General features: G+C 44.5%; 2 protein-coding genes across 2 annotated transcripts in view; one reads left to right on the top strand and one right to left on the bottom strand.

Annotated features, from left to right (window-relative positions):
- Window positions 1-14,341, bottom strand: part of DDAH1 (dimethylarginine dimethylaminohydrolase 1) — a 97,598-nt gene that overhangs the window by 77,636 nt on the left and 5,621 nt on the right. The window lies entirely within an intron of this gene.
- LOC125641746 (endogenous retrovirus group K member 5 Gag polyprotein-like) lies at window positions 7,471-12,638 on the top strand. The gene is made up of 2 exons (XM_075131673.1): window positions 7,471-10,062; window positions 11,695-12,638. Exon 1 carries the CDS (start codon window positions 7,955-7,957, stop codon window positions 9,542-9,544), a length of 1,590 nt encoding a protein of 529 aa, XP_074987774.1. The 5' UTR covers window positions 7,471-7,954; the 3' UTR covers window positions 9,545-10,062; window positions 11,695-12,638.

The raw sequence follows: 14,341 nt of genomic DNA, 5'->3' as shown, positions 1-14,341 counted from the left end.
GCAGAATTGAAATCTTCTATCAAACCATTTTGAACCACTTCTCTTTTAAACTTAGCTTCCACAGAAATAAATATAACAAAAAACAAAAAAAATATCTTTGGAGTAAATTCTAATATGATCTCACTAGAAACCATTAATGTTACATGGACAGGTGCAGTAAGACATACAGAAACTCAACGTCTGCTAGAAAACCAATGAATACACACACCTTTTCATTTTCTGTTGTCCAGGACTTAGAGCCAAACCTTGCTTGCCTTGTTCATGTGAACTGCCCACTGTTGTAAAGTACTGATGAAGGTAACAGACATATTGGATGTGTTAACAACTGAGTTACATCTAAACTAGTTTCTAAAACAGAGAATTAGAAGTAAAAAATGAAGAAATTGAAGTAAATGAGACTACTCATGGAAGTACAGCTCTGTGTAAGCATGAAAGCGAATCTCACTCACCAACAGACACTGGTCAAATAAAAGATATTACCTCACCCCCTTGTCTCCTTACCCACAGAAAGCAGTTGGCAGACCACAGATTGAGACCTCTTCTCGAAAGCCCAAGATTCTGCAAGAACATGCTAGGATTACAGTCAGTGAACTGTACAGTCACTTGTGGAGGCTGAGTGCAAGTTAAGATACAGCATGCAATGGATGCTGCAAATCCAGTCTTTGAAGTACCAAACAACCAAAAACTAAAAATAAAATAAAAAAAGTCAAGATTCCCTGAACTCTGGTTCTTTCTAAATAAAACTTTAATTGACCATCTAACCAGTGAAAAAAATCCTCTGGAAGATTCAGACTCAATTTAGAAGTGTAGGCCAATCTCTTGGGAAAAAATATGGAACTCCAAATTAAGTGTATGGGTAAAGTCAGCAGAATAAACTTTTTATATTTCTAGGAAAGATTTTAAAATAGATAGAGCCCATTAATCATTTATCCTTGACAGTGAGTCATGATCCTCATAAGAGGCTATTTCTAAGGGCTAACAGTGCAGCGATATTGAATAAAAATAGTTAGTGACGAAGGCGGACTCTAAGCCTGCACAGTGATATTCAGCTTCTACAGGAGAAAAAAAAAGTTTGATTTTTTTTATTCTCAACTCCAGAAACTCAGATATTCTTAAGAATTTCAACATAAAAGCCCAGCAACCAGGCCTAAATCTTATTGGAAGTCACGTGAATGTTCAAATTGCTCCTTTCAAGTCCCCTATCTAGACCCTTTTGAAAAACTACTAGGACATTGCTAAGAGGTCGTGTTTTATACTCCTGTTAATAGAGACCAAATACATCTGTGATATGGATCAGTTTACTGGTCTAAGATTCTTCACTTGAGAATAGCCCTTTGTTAGGAATTGCATGATATAGGCATCTACCTGGTCACAGAACTAACTTTTCTGAAGCCAAAGGAGGATCCACCAGAATCAGGAAAAAGTACCCAAATTTATACCACAGTCCTAAGGTGCATACCAACTAAACTTTCTTATCGAGTTTCACTTTTAGGATTGATTGTTTAAAGACTGACCCATTCTTACCCCAAGCCCAGCGAAACCAATTGTCAGCCTGATGGTACCTTTTTATGCAAGTATATTCTAATTTTGCCTTAAATGTGGTCGTAGAGGGAAAGACATTCGCTCCACCCTTCCAAATTCTGGTTAGTTTAAAACTGTGTTTGAGACAAGCAAATCCCCCAAACAACCCTGAAAATGAAAATTAATAAAAGTTACAAATAAAGAAAGACTGGTGATGTTTTAACGTAGAGCCCGGTACAAAGAGCCAATTTTCTGGAGGAGGAGATTTGGGTCAGCAAGCACACACCAGCAACTGTTGCAGCGATTGACTTTCTTATCAAGTTTCATACCTTGTCTTCAACTCCTATTTATCCATGGACAGAACTGCTTTCCCTTCACAAGTGCTGAAGCATGTGCCTCCAAATGACACACACTTTATCAAAGAATTATTCTACCTACTGCTCTGCTGACTACATACTTTCTGTGCTATAGAGTAAGCCTTCCAGGAAGTGTAGAGATGCCACACCTCCTATAAAAACTGACACAGGAAATCAAACTGTATCTACTCTTTTCTCTCGTGCAGAGTACAGTGCACTCACAGGCTACAGCTACACAGGTTAGTAATAAGTCAGTTACCTCATTTCTGTACACAAAACCTTTACTCTGAACAGAATCTATCTTGACGCCACTCTGCTCGTCAGTAAGATACTATATGATCCCACACAGGGTAAAGGGGAAACTATAGAGGAGTTAAGCTACAGAATCAAAACTAAAAAGTCAATCCTGTGAATATGGAATAAAAAACACTCAGAGACCAGACTACCCTGTGTGTAACAATAAAAAAAAGTCTGTGACCGATAACTAAGGGGAGATGGATCTGATACTAGAAAGGGCAAAGTGTATATGCCAAGCAGAACAGGACACAGAGTAAGACAGCTAAACCAGCAAGGGAAATGTTTACAGAAATTAAACTGGCCAAGGACAAAAGCATGGAAAACAGAAAACAATGCCAACAATGTGGCAACCACGTGTATAGGAAATGCATAACATTCAGTCAAATATGTAGAAACTGTAATAAGCCCAACCATTATGCTAAAATGTGCAGAGAAGGCAGGAAAGATTGGCTAATGAAACTATGCACAAATGGCACTTAAGTGACATCCAAGATAGACATTGGAGCACAAGTAAATATAATAACAGGAACTGAAAGAGAGCTGTAAGGAGAACATGCAAGTGGAAGGGCAAGTGCACGCTAATGCTTAAATATAAAAGAAAAAATTATACAAGAATTCATGGTGGTACAGAGGCCAACCACCAACCTTGGGTCTGCCCATATGTAAAGTGCTTGGTCTTGTTAAGAGGATAGAAAGCCAACACAAATCCAGATATGTAAATATCAATAGCATCCTATGAAGATGTATTCACAAAAAGTGGGTGTCTCCCAGTAATGTACAAGATATGGTAAAGAGGAGATGCAGAACCCATGGTACATGCTACATGAAAAGTTCCACAAGCCATAAGTTGCAAAACGTGACAGCAACTGGTATTTAGAGCAGCAGTTCCCAAACTTGTTCCGCCGCTTGTGCGGGGAAAGCCACTTCCAGCAGCTCCCAATGGCCTGGAGCAGCGAACTGCAGACACTGGGAGCTGCGATCGGACGCGGCAGGTAAACAAACTGGTCCGGCCCGCCAGGGGGCTTTCCCTGCACAAGCGGTGGAACAAGTTTGGGAACCACTGATTTAGAGAATAGAAGAACCTACAGATTGGGTTCACCCCTTAGTATTTGTAGGTAAAAAAGGAGCGGGATAACTTGGCCAAGATAAATGAAGTGAGAGCAGACATACAAGTTGAAAACAATTCACAAGTTGACCCTGTGGGCTTGTCTATATGGCATCAGCAAAGCTCACTAGAGCGGTGTAGTTTTAAAAGTGCATTCTAATGTGTTATGCTCTAACTATCCTGTGTAAACTCTGCTAGCATGCTCTAAGTTTGCATTGAAACAGTCCTGTTTCAAACAGGACTACATTAACATGAACTGTGTACCTTTTAGAGCATGCCAGCAGGGTCTACACAGAGGAGTTAGAGCACAACACATTAGAATGCGCTTTACCCCATGGCACGCTTTGCCATGTCATGTAGACAAGCCTTGAGACTGAACAGCTTGTTACAGAGAAGGATTTGACTAAAGAGGGTTTGTAATGAAGCATATAGTGAAGATTGCTCAAATGCCTTAAGAGACTGCTCGAGACATATTAGGTTGTATTCAGGCAACCTAAAAGAGTTATGTTAGTTATGGTAATTGTAATATCTTGATAGTGTTTTAGTTAAGTCAGAACATGTTTAAAAAGGGGATCTAAAAAAGGGAAAACTAAGCTACAGCGTAAGTCCTCCAGGAAGTGAAGAGATGGTTAAACTTCCTGTACATTCCAGATGCAGTCTTTGGCTTCCTGGGACAGGCTGCCTGCTGGAGCAGAAACAAAGAAGCCCAGAATGGGGCAGCGAGAGGCTGCAGCTGCACAAAGTAGAAAGTTTATAACCTAATTTCTCTTAGTAGTTTGTGTTCATAATAAAGGGTGTACCTTGAAACCAGTCTGTTCCTCATTCAACATCATCAGTATAATCTCTCTGCAGATACCTGGGCAAAACCCAAGAAAGAATATTGTCTGGCTAGGGCTGAAGATACATTCCTTCCAACCTAACTGAATTTTTTTTTTTAAATAAACAAGACTTTAGGCCAATGAAAAGTTGGGACCCTGAAGAGACTGTGCATTTGTTTTCATTGCAGTACAAGATAGCAAATACATCAGAAACATCAATACACTTAAGACTCATCTGGACAAGTTTCTAAGACAGAAATGGGGGGAAATATTCAAGAGAGATAAGGAGCAGAAGGACCTACTCCTAATTTTTTGTCAATATGTAATGCTTTAAAGTGATGGAGTTTACCCAACTGTCATTTTAAGCCTCAACCCATTATAAGGCAGCAAAAAGTGGGCAGGTGTCAAGACAGGATGCTAAAGCTCACAGATAACACCAAGGGCCTTGGTACAAGGAGGTAAAGCAAAAGGACAAGTGGGCATCTACAAGATTCATAGGACTAGTGCTCTAAACCACTGAGACAATCTGAATTAAACTAATTGTTAGAAATTTTCTCTCTTTTGCCCCTCTCAGTTTCATCGCCATCCTTTGGGGAAATGGTAGGATGATCGTTGCCAGCTGTGCTAATAGGTTCTGCTAAAGTGATCAGTCAGCAAATGGGGGTTCTGGTGGCACCAACATGACACTGTTAAAAAAAATAAATCACTTATCCTAATTAACTTTAGGGAGCTACCATAGCCAACATTTCTCTTAGCTATGCTTAGGAAAACCACCACTGTCCATCCTTCTTTTGGAGTTGTGCTGTTTTGTTACTTGGTAGCCGTTCTCTAGTTTTTTCACTCTTTTTCCCAGCCACCCAACAGTCTAGCAGAATTACGAAGGTCCACGAGAGCTAAGGATGCCAGTGGTATTGCTGACCACTATACAGTTTACCTCAGACTTCTACAGTAGCACGCATTCATGTGTGCATTTATTTTTCTCCTTGTATGCCTTTGGTTGTGGCACAACCTTCCACCTCCTCAGAGGCATCATCTGATTGATTGCACAGCGTAACTCTTGATCAGAAAGGAGAAACTTACATTTGGGACTGATCTACCCTGACAAAGGGTAAAGCCTCATGGTTTATACTTCTAAGCTCTAAAACCTGTAGCACTATAGGCTCCAGTGCTGGTATAGTTAATTCCACCTTTCATTCTTCTGAATTAGATAAACTGGGTTCTGTGCAATTTTGGGAGAGAGACTTTTTCAAAACAAGATCTTCTTAAAAAGATCATGTGTCTTGTCTGCTGTTCATGAGCACTGAAGAATCCAGAGCATTTTCTGTAGTAACAGAAGCTGGACGTAATGGGCTTGGCAAAAATTCACCTCCCTGCCCCTTGGTCACATTATGTGATGTGATGCACAAGGCACTGCTTGCCATCTGCATACCTAAGTTGGCTGCTCTTCAATGGTGCTCCATATCCAGTCTATGAAGCACTTTGAGGTGAAAGACACTGAATAAGTGTGAAGTATCATTCTGGTTGACATGTTTGCACTGCTTTATGTGACTTCCCACTAAGAAACTAGCCTTCCCGCTGGACTTTCATCCCATTTGTTAGGAGACTGCAGTTCTGTTATTGAATACAGGAAGGTTAAAACTGTGTCCACGTTTTTTTAAAGAAAGTTTCCATTTATTTCTTGATCTCATGTAAGAATAGAACAACTCCTATAAGCTGAGCATGTGTAGGATTTAAATTAATGAAAGGGACGAGCAAGGGACCAATTGGTTCCCCTCCTCCTCCAGCTGACCAATGGGTGGATAAAGCCTCTGGAGGAAGAGGGGGCTCTCCGTGAGGTACCATAGTCCTTGCTCTCCTCTCGGCTTCTACTAGGGCTGTCCCAATCACTGCCAGTCCCATCGAGTTTCTCACCTGTTGTTGTGGGGTTGGTGGCAATACACTCTCCCGTACCACCTCTGGATACTGGAAGGCAGCCCTGCCTTTCATTCCCCTCTGGACTGCTGAGACAGGGGTTACAGTTTCCCTCCTGCTTGCAAGACAATTCAGCCTTTAAACCACCAAGCGAGGAAGCACAAGGGACTTTCCATTATTGAAGAGGTTTCCTACATCACTCTCCTCTGCAGCAACCCTTCTCTCTTTCCAGGCAGCAGAGGCAAGAGGAGGACTACTGGCTATGGGTACTGTTGCTAAGCACTTGGATTTCCATCTGCCAGGGTTAAAGGATGGCGGTAGTGCTGCTTTGCACTATCCCGTCACACAACAACAATTGAGGCAGTGAGAGAGAGACATGGATCAAACTTCTTCAGAACAACAGACCCCAAGGTGTTTAGAAAGTGACCTGAAGAGCTTGCCCTAGAGGGCTAACTGAGTCAAAACACACGGGTATAAAGAAAGGTTTTTGAACTGCTAATAATTCAGTGACCACAGCATTATTTCAATCATCGTGACTTGAATGCTGCATGTATCAATGTTTGCATGTGGCCTCAAAGAAAGACAAATCAACTTATCGGCATCAGGAAATTAACTAAGGTTTGCTTTTAGAAATTTTTACTTGTTGAACAATTCTATCATTCTCCAAGACATACAGATCTGATAACAAAAATTCTGAGGCTGACAATAAACTTAACTCCTTGACATCAAAAGTTCTTATTTTTCCATCAAGCTATTAAACCTGTGATTTACTTGATTATTTTTCTAGTTTGCTAAAATTAATTCTGGAATTTATCCATTTTATTGACAAACTGACTTAGCCTCTATTCTCCCTGGTTTGCAAAAGCTTTGACCAAAAATGGTATATTCCCCAAAATGGTACATTCTCAGAAACTGGCTTCTGTCTAGAACATTGAGCCATCAACTGAAGTATCTAAAAGTGCTTGGTGGTCTCAATGGTTTTAATATAACAAACAATTATATCAGCAAAGCCTGAGAGGTCATTCTGTACTGGATTTTATTCTATGGATTTGACTGGTACATACAGTGCTATTGTAATTTACTTCAGTTGAATGCATATAACTACAGCAGTCCTTATGAATTAACACATTTGGTTCCCCATTCTCTCCTCACACCAGTGTGATTTCATTGAATTCAGTGAATTTACTCCTGGTTTGGACTGGTGAATGGAAAATTAAAACAGCATTTAAAAATAAAATGGAAGCGGGCAGTAATCATACTAGTTAACTTCCAAGCTTAATACTGCCAGCATTATCCCACTCTGGGACGTGTTAATCAAAGGAAGTCAGAATTGCAAGACTGAGGGAAATAAATAAATAAATATGAAACTAACATGACAGGTGACTGACTCCACCATGTGTTCACTCTGCTCTTTCATTGCCCTCATCCCACCTTCCTCTGGGAGACAGTCTTGAAGGGTTAATGTTTAGCTAGTCCACCTGGAAGCAGGCGGGGCACACCCTGACTGTTTCCTAGAAGCAATGCACACATTGCTCTATCCAAGGACAAGGGCTAGATATGAACCATGAGAACTTGATTGTTTGGACAGCAATTGTGGGAGGCTTTCTTAGCCTGGGCTCAAGGCCTGAGAACCAGGATTGTAGTAGATAGGGGATGGTAACTAAGTATATGAATTAACGTCACACATTCCTTTGTGTAGCAGTGTGTAATGCTTAGGGGGAGAAATATAATAAAAGGAGAAGGTGGAAGGCGGGGGGGCAGAGAAAGGCCCATCTCAGCTGACCAGCCTGCTTGCTTGCAAAAAGCTGTGTTCTGTCTCATCACTGAACCGCCACAACTGGCGCCCAAACGTGGGGCCCTCAGCACTCACCTCGCCCAGCAAGGGTTTCAGACGCGTCACTCATCCGCTTCGCGGATCCTGGTGAGTATTTTTCATTGTGGCAAGTATGGGAAGCTCCCTCTCTGCTTTGCAAGTGCAACACCGCAATGAGCTGCAGTATTTGCTGCGTAAGGCTCAGCATGACTGCCCGGCTCGAGCACTTACTCTCCTGCTACAGGAGGTGTGTGCCAAGTGCCCGTGGTATCCTGAAGCCGGAAGCCTTAAGCTAGCAGACTGGGAGCGATTGGGCCAGACATTGCACAAAGAGCCTCGGGCGCCCGTGCAGGCTTTACATGCCTGGCACCTCTGCCGCGATGTGGTACAGCGTGTCGCCTCCGACAGGCCCTCCCTTGCGAGGCTGGTGATCTCACCACCCCCGTCTGCTCCTGCAGCCATCCCCCCTCCTGGCGATGCGACACAGCGTGTCGCCTCGGAAAGGCCCTCTCCAGCACCAACAGAGGGGCTGCCGATCCCGCCGCCCCCGTTCGCTCCTGCAGCCATCCCTCCCCCTGCTTCGCCCCCAGTGCCTCTATTACCACCGCCTCCCTGGCCTTCCCCACCGGAGCCGGTGTGTGATCACCCTCCCCCCGTGGGGCCCCCCGGAGGGTCATCTGCATCTGCTCAGAAGCTTTCGCTGGTGCAACAAATGGTTCACGCGGCGAAAGCTCGATCAGATCTTACAGCGGAGGAGCTGGCTGATCTGGTCTCCGTTTGCCCGGTGACCTGGCAGAATGATGACCAGGGCAACCCCGTGGGCACCTGGACCACTTTGCCATACTCGGTGGTTAGAGAGGTAAAGAAAGCAATTCGTGAATTTGGCCTGACTAGCACCTTTGTGCGTGGTCTCATTGAAGGGATGGGTACTGGGTACTCCCTAATCCCTGAGGATTGGAAAACGCTGCTGCGCATGATGTTATCACCTAGTCAGTATGTTATTTGGCTTAGTGAGTATCGGCAGATGGCAGAACGCCAAGCTCAGGTACATGCAGGGCACGGTATCATTTATGAGCAATTGGCAGGGGAGGGCCCGTTTGCTACTATTCAGATGCAGTCTCAACTCCCTCAGGCCGTCTTCCCCATTATTTCCACCTGTGCCCAGCATGCTTTCAAGAAGGTCCCGGATTCAGGCAAGCCTACCAAAAGCTTTGTCAGTATCCGTCAGGGTGCCTCAGAGTCCTTTTTGGATTTTACCAACAGATTGCAGGAGGCTATCCTCCGGCAGGTGGATAACACTGAGGCAGCTCACGAGCTCCTGTTAAAATTGGCAGTTGAAAATGCAAACGAGGATTGCCGCCGTGCTCTCCAGGCAGCACAAGCCTCTGGTATTTTAGAGCTCTCAGACATGCTGCGGGCGTGCCAGAACATTGGCACACAAGCCCACAAGGCTGGAGTTCTGGCTGCCGCCCTCAGAAAAACTGGGAAGGAGGGGAAGCGTTGTTACCGCTGTGGTAAGGAGGGTCATTTTCAGCGGGAGTGCCGCTCATCTAAGGCACCAGCCCGACCCTCAAAGAAGTGCCCCAAGTGTGGGAAAGGTTATCACTGGGCTAATCAGTGTCGTAGCGGGTCGGGAAACCGCGCGACGGGTCCCCCCCGAACCCAGGGCCAAACGGGGGTGTTTCCTACTCAGGCAATCGCTCCTCTGCCTTGGAATCCGTAGACTCTATGAGGGCGGCGACTGCTGGAAGTGCAGGGCTTGATTTGATCATGCAGGAGGACACTGACTTTCGGCTGCCAGGGGAGGTCTGTGCCATACCTACACAGGTGACGGGACCTCTCCCTGCCGGCTTTGTAGGTCTTGTTCTCCCTCGCTCACATGCTGGGAAACAGGGCTTTTTTGTCATTCCAGGGGTCATTGATGCTGATTACACTGGCATTATTAAGGTTCAGATGTGGACTCATCTTCCACAGTCGCTCCCGCGTGGACGGTCAATTGCACAATTGATTTTAGTCCCCTATCAGGTGCCAGCTGCCGAGGATCGAACTCGGGGCGGAGGCGGCTTTGGATCGACGTTGTCTCACTCGCCGTCTCACAGCGCGTCTTCTCCACTTGTTGCTCTGACAATGTCAGTCCGCCCCTCGAAGCCTCAGTTAACACTTCTCTTAGATGATGTTCCTTTTACAGGGCTGGTGGACACTGGAGCTGACGTTACGGTGATTCATGATCTGGAGTGGCCGGTTAGTTGGCCTACGGTTCCTTCTAAAGAATTGTGGGGGATCGGGGGTAGCAAACCCGGGCGCCAAAGTTTGTCTTGGGTCACGGTCTCTAAACCGGGAGGCCATACCCTTGCTACTATCCGCCCTTTTGTGCTCCCTGTCCACCTCAATATTTGGGGCCGTGATTTACTTACAAAGTTAGACACCACCCTCGATATTAACATCTGATGGCCCAAAACCCTCCCTCACCCACCGTGCCCTCCGCCTTACCCTTGGTATGGCAATCCTTAGAGCCCGTATGGATTGATCAGTGGCCCCTCCCTCTAAAAAAGCTAAAAGCACTTCATTCGCTTGTGCAGCAGCATTTGCAAGCACTGCGACTGGAGAGCTCCACTAGTCCCTGGAACACCCCGGTGTTTGTTATTAAGAAAAAATCGGGTGCTTGGCGACTGTTACATGATTTAAGGGAAATAAATAAACGCATCCAACCTATGGGCCCCTTGCAATTTGGCTTGCCAAATCCAAATTTAATTCCTCAAACCGATCAACTTTGTGTGTTAGATTTAAAAGATTGGTTTTTTTACCATCCCCCTTTGCCCTCAGAATTAGCTGCTGTTATTTTGGCCTTTCAACCTTTTGCTGATTGTCCCTTTAATTTAATTGTGGATACCTATTATGTTTATTAGGTAATTGATCATTTACCCCTTGCCCTCATTACCCCTCAGGTTGATGCAGACCTCCTTCGCCTGTTTTTGTTTTTGCAGCACCTTTTTGCCACTTGTCATTTCCCTTATTTTGTTGCTCATATTTGCAGTCATACCCCTCTGCCTGGGCCACTCACTGAGGGCAATGCACGCGCCGGTCGCGCGTTGCGTGGTCAGGTAAATTCCCTTTTTTCTGACCCCATTGAAAGCCATGCCTTTTTTCATCAGTCTGCCTCTGTTTTGGCCCGGCAGTTTCACATTCCTGCTGATCATGCAGGTTCCATTGTTCGTTCCTGCCCCCACTGTGCTGCTGCTGCTCCTACTTTTTCTTATGCCGTTAACCCCCGAGGTACCGCAGCAAATCAGCTGTGGCAGATGGATGTTACTCATGTGCCACAATTCCGCCCCTATTTGTTTTTACATGTTTCCGTTGATATTTATTTAAGTTTTTTTTGGGGCTTCCCCACGTTGTGGGGAAGCCACTAACAAAGTTATTCACCATTTGCTGGCCTGCCTTTTTGTTATGGGTCGCCCCTGCCAAATTAAAACAGATATGCCCCAGCCTACTGCTCTGCAGCCCTCTCCACCTTTTGTGCCCGCTGGGACGTCCGTCTTACACACGGAATCCCTTATAATTTCACGGGCCAAGCCATTGTTGAACGTGCCAATCGCACACTCAAAACCTTGCTAGATAAACAATTAAAACAAGGGGAGCTGCGTCTCCGAACCTTAGGAGACATTTAACAACAAATGCATATCCTCTTGTTTACTTCAAATAATTTAACACTGAATGCAGATCAGCAGACCCCTGCGGATCGGCATTTTCACAAATCTGAGGTACTGGAAAGACCACGTGTCTATTACTGTCAGCTGCCCGATCCACAGTGGCTGGGCCCAGTACCTCTAATCACTTGGGGTCGGGGATATGCTGCTGTGTCTCTCCCTGCAGGACCATTGTGGGTTCCAGCTCGGTGTGTGCGACCGGCACTTAAACAACATGGCATGGCACCAGGGACTGTCAAATCCCATACCGGAGTTTCAGCTGACCTTGGAGGAGACCGCGTTGCCCCCCGAGTTGACAACGACGGGACGGAAACGGAGGAGGCGTAGCGTCCCAAGCCAGCCCGTGACATGGGGAGCAGTAAAAGCATTGGTCGCCGCGGCTCAACAAAGACTGGCAGCAGATCAACAGCCAGAGACTCCTGAGACTTTGTTTGTGGCGATTCTCGCCCAAATCACTGCTAATTCTGTGATGATTGTGTGCCTTTTGTGCCTGCTATTTCCTAAAAGAAGCGTACCCCTTTTAGATGATTATATTGCAGATGTTGAGCTTTTGGTTATTTTGTGTTTGTAATCATTGGGCTTATTTTTTGCTGCTGCTGTGTACAATGTATTCTTTCCTTGTTAAGATTTTGTAAAATTTTGCCCTGGAAAGCTCCCCAGGTTATGTCCTTGTCTGTCTGGGAGTTAAATAGCATGACAAAACAAATTGACGGCTACCATGAGATGGCCAAATATCAATAAATAAAAAACGGGGAGATGAAGGGTTAATGTTTAGCTAGTCCACCTGGAAGCAGGCGGGGCACACCCTGACTGTTTCGTAGAAGCAATGCACACATTGCTCTATCCAAGGACAAGGGCTAGATATGAACCATGAGAACTTGATTGTTTGGACAGCAACGGTGGGAGGCTTTCTTAGCCTGGGCTCAAGGCCTGAGAACCAGGATTGTAGTAGACAGGGGATGGTAACTAAGTATATGAATTAACGTCACACATTCCTTTGTGTAGCAGTGTGTAATGCTTAGGGGGAGAAATATAATAAAAGGAGAAGGTGGAAGGCGGGGGGGCAGAGAACGGCCCATCTCAGCTGACCAGCCTGCTTGCTTGCAAAAAGCTGTGTTCTGTCTCATCACTGAACCGCCACACAGTCTGCCCTGTCTTTCATTTTAAGCAGCTCCACTGAACTTAAAAGTTGCAGTAATCGCAATATCCATCTTTTTGCCATACTCCCTGGCACTTTCTTTTTGCTGTCATTATATTTAAATCCATTTTTAAAAACCTCTAAAAATACAGTATTATCTTGAAATTTTTCTCTTTTACACACCCACCCACCCCACAAAGACCTTCACCTTTTTCCTGATAGCCAAACCTTGCCCTGACCTTTCCCCCCAATGAGTTGCCTTTTGGTCACTGAAAACAGACTCCATCCCAACATGCAACGCTAACAGAAAGTATTGCTCCATTCATTGCTAAGGAAAGCTCAAGGGACTGTATGTGTGTATAGAGTTTGAGTTAGAGGCAACACTCAAGTCATAACTCAAGTTAACTTCGCAGTGAAGATAAGCCCTAAATGACTTAGGCATTCTTGAAAATGTTATCCCATATCTTATTTATGAGACTGATCAGTAAACAAAGTTCCCAAATAAATATGCCTATCCTCTAATCGGTCTTTTTATGGAGGCAAGAAAAACAACTTTTCTGTTAAAGTAGAGGTTGGGATATGGAGGGCTAGTTTTCCTATTATGGAGAGTCTAATAAAAGTGAATGGATTATACTGCAATTTTAAAATTTTGCTTTAAATATTGTTTTAAACAACATGTTGAACATGGGTATGATAAACATGGCACTGCTCTGTAATAATTTATTACTATTATACGTTGACCTATTTATAGGGATGTTTATTATATGAATATGTTGGTTTATTTTAATAGCAGGCTACAAGGAAAAACAAGCAGGAAGGGATGCAGGATAATTCAAGATAAGACACCCTTTGGCCTTCTGCAAACACTTAAGGGTGATGTTACAGAGTACGGGGCAGAGGCACTGACTTTGAGGAGTGTGGCTCAACCTCCTGTTAAGCCTACCAGACTGGCTTTGTCCAGGAAGGCCAAAGCATGGGAGCTGACAAGAACAAAGCATCTCTGGTTGCATTAAAAGCTCCCCTCTCTCTTGGGGAGGTAATGTTGAGGAGCTGTTTGGAAAAAACAGACTGACAGGCATCTGCTGGGGTGTCTGAAGAAGCTAGTCCTGCCCAGGCCACCATTACAGAATGGAAGGTCTTCAGGTAAGCTAGACATGCATGCAGATTTATTGTTGTTTTAAAACCCTTTTTCTCTAAATGCTTTCTTCCTACCGGTAAAATAAACAATACTTTGCTTTTAAGAAGTCTGTTGGTCAATACAACCACTACTGGTCTCACACTGCCAAAGAGCCACAGGTACCAAACCTAGTTGGATTTGATGAGCAAGCCCAGAGACTATACACATGGTACTGTATGCCAGGGCATAGTCTAACAATGGGAGAATTGCTAAATTCCACCCAAGGAAAGGTAGAGGCAACCTGACCCCTGAAGGAATGCACTCAGAGAGATCAGGAAGAGGACAGAGGTGCAGCTAGCCCTGTGATGCTGACATTGGGAAGTACCAGGAAAAGATTGAAAATAATAAGAAATGGTGCCCATAAACAGAGAAACGGTGGTCTCACCTCACTCCTCAACACAGATTTCATAGAAGAGTGTTGCTGTGAGTTCTCATCCCCAGTATGAAGTACTGTCTTAAGTAATTAAGAACTACACCAGTAAGACAAACAACATATAC

Source organism: Caretta caretta, chromosome 8 (genome assembly GCF_965140235.1).
Source record: "Caretta caretta isolate rCarCar2 chromosome 8, rCarCar1.hap1, whole genome shotgun sequence".
In the NCBI taxonomy this organism is placed as follows: domain Eukaryota; kingdom Metazoa; phylum Chordata; order Testudines; family Cheloniidae; genus Caretta; species Caretta caretta.
Note: the sequence above shows the minus strand (reverse complement) of the source record. Positions and strands in the feature narration are given on the sequence as shown.

What these genes read in the sequence shown, in the direction of transcription:
- LOC125641746 (XM_075131673.1), top strand. Translation starts at nt 7,955, where the DNA reads ATGGGAAGCTCCCTCTCTGCTTTGCAAGTGCAACACCGCAATGAGCTG.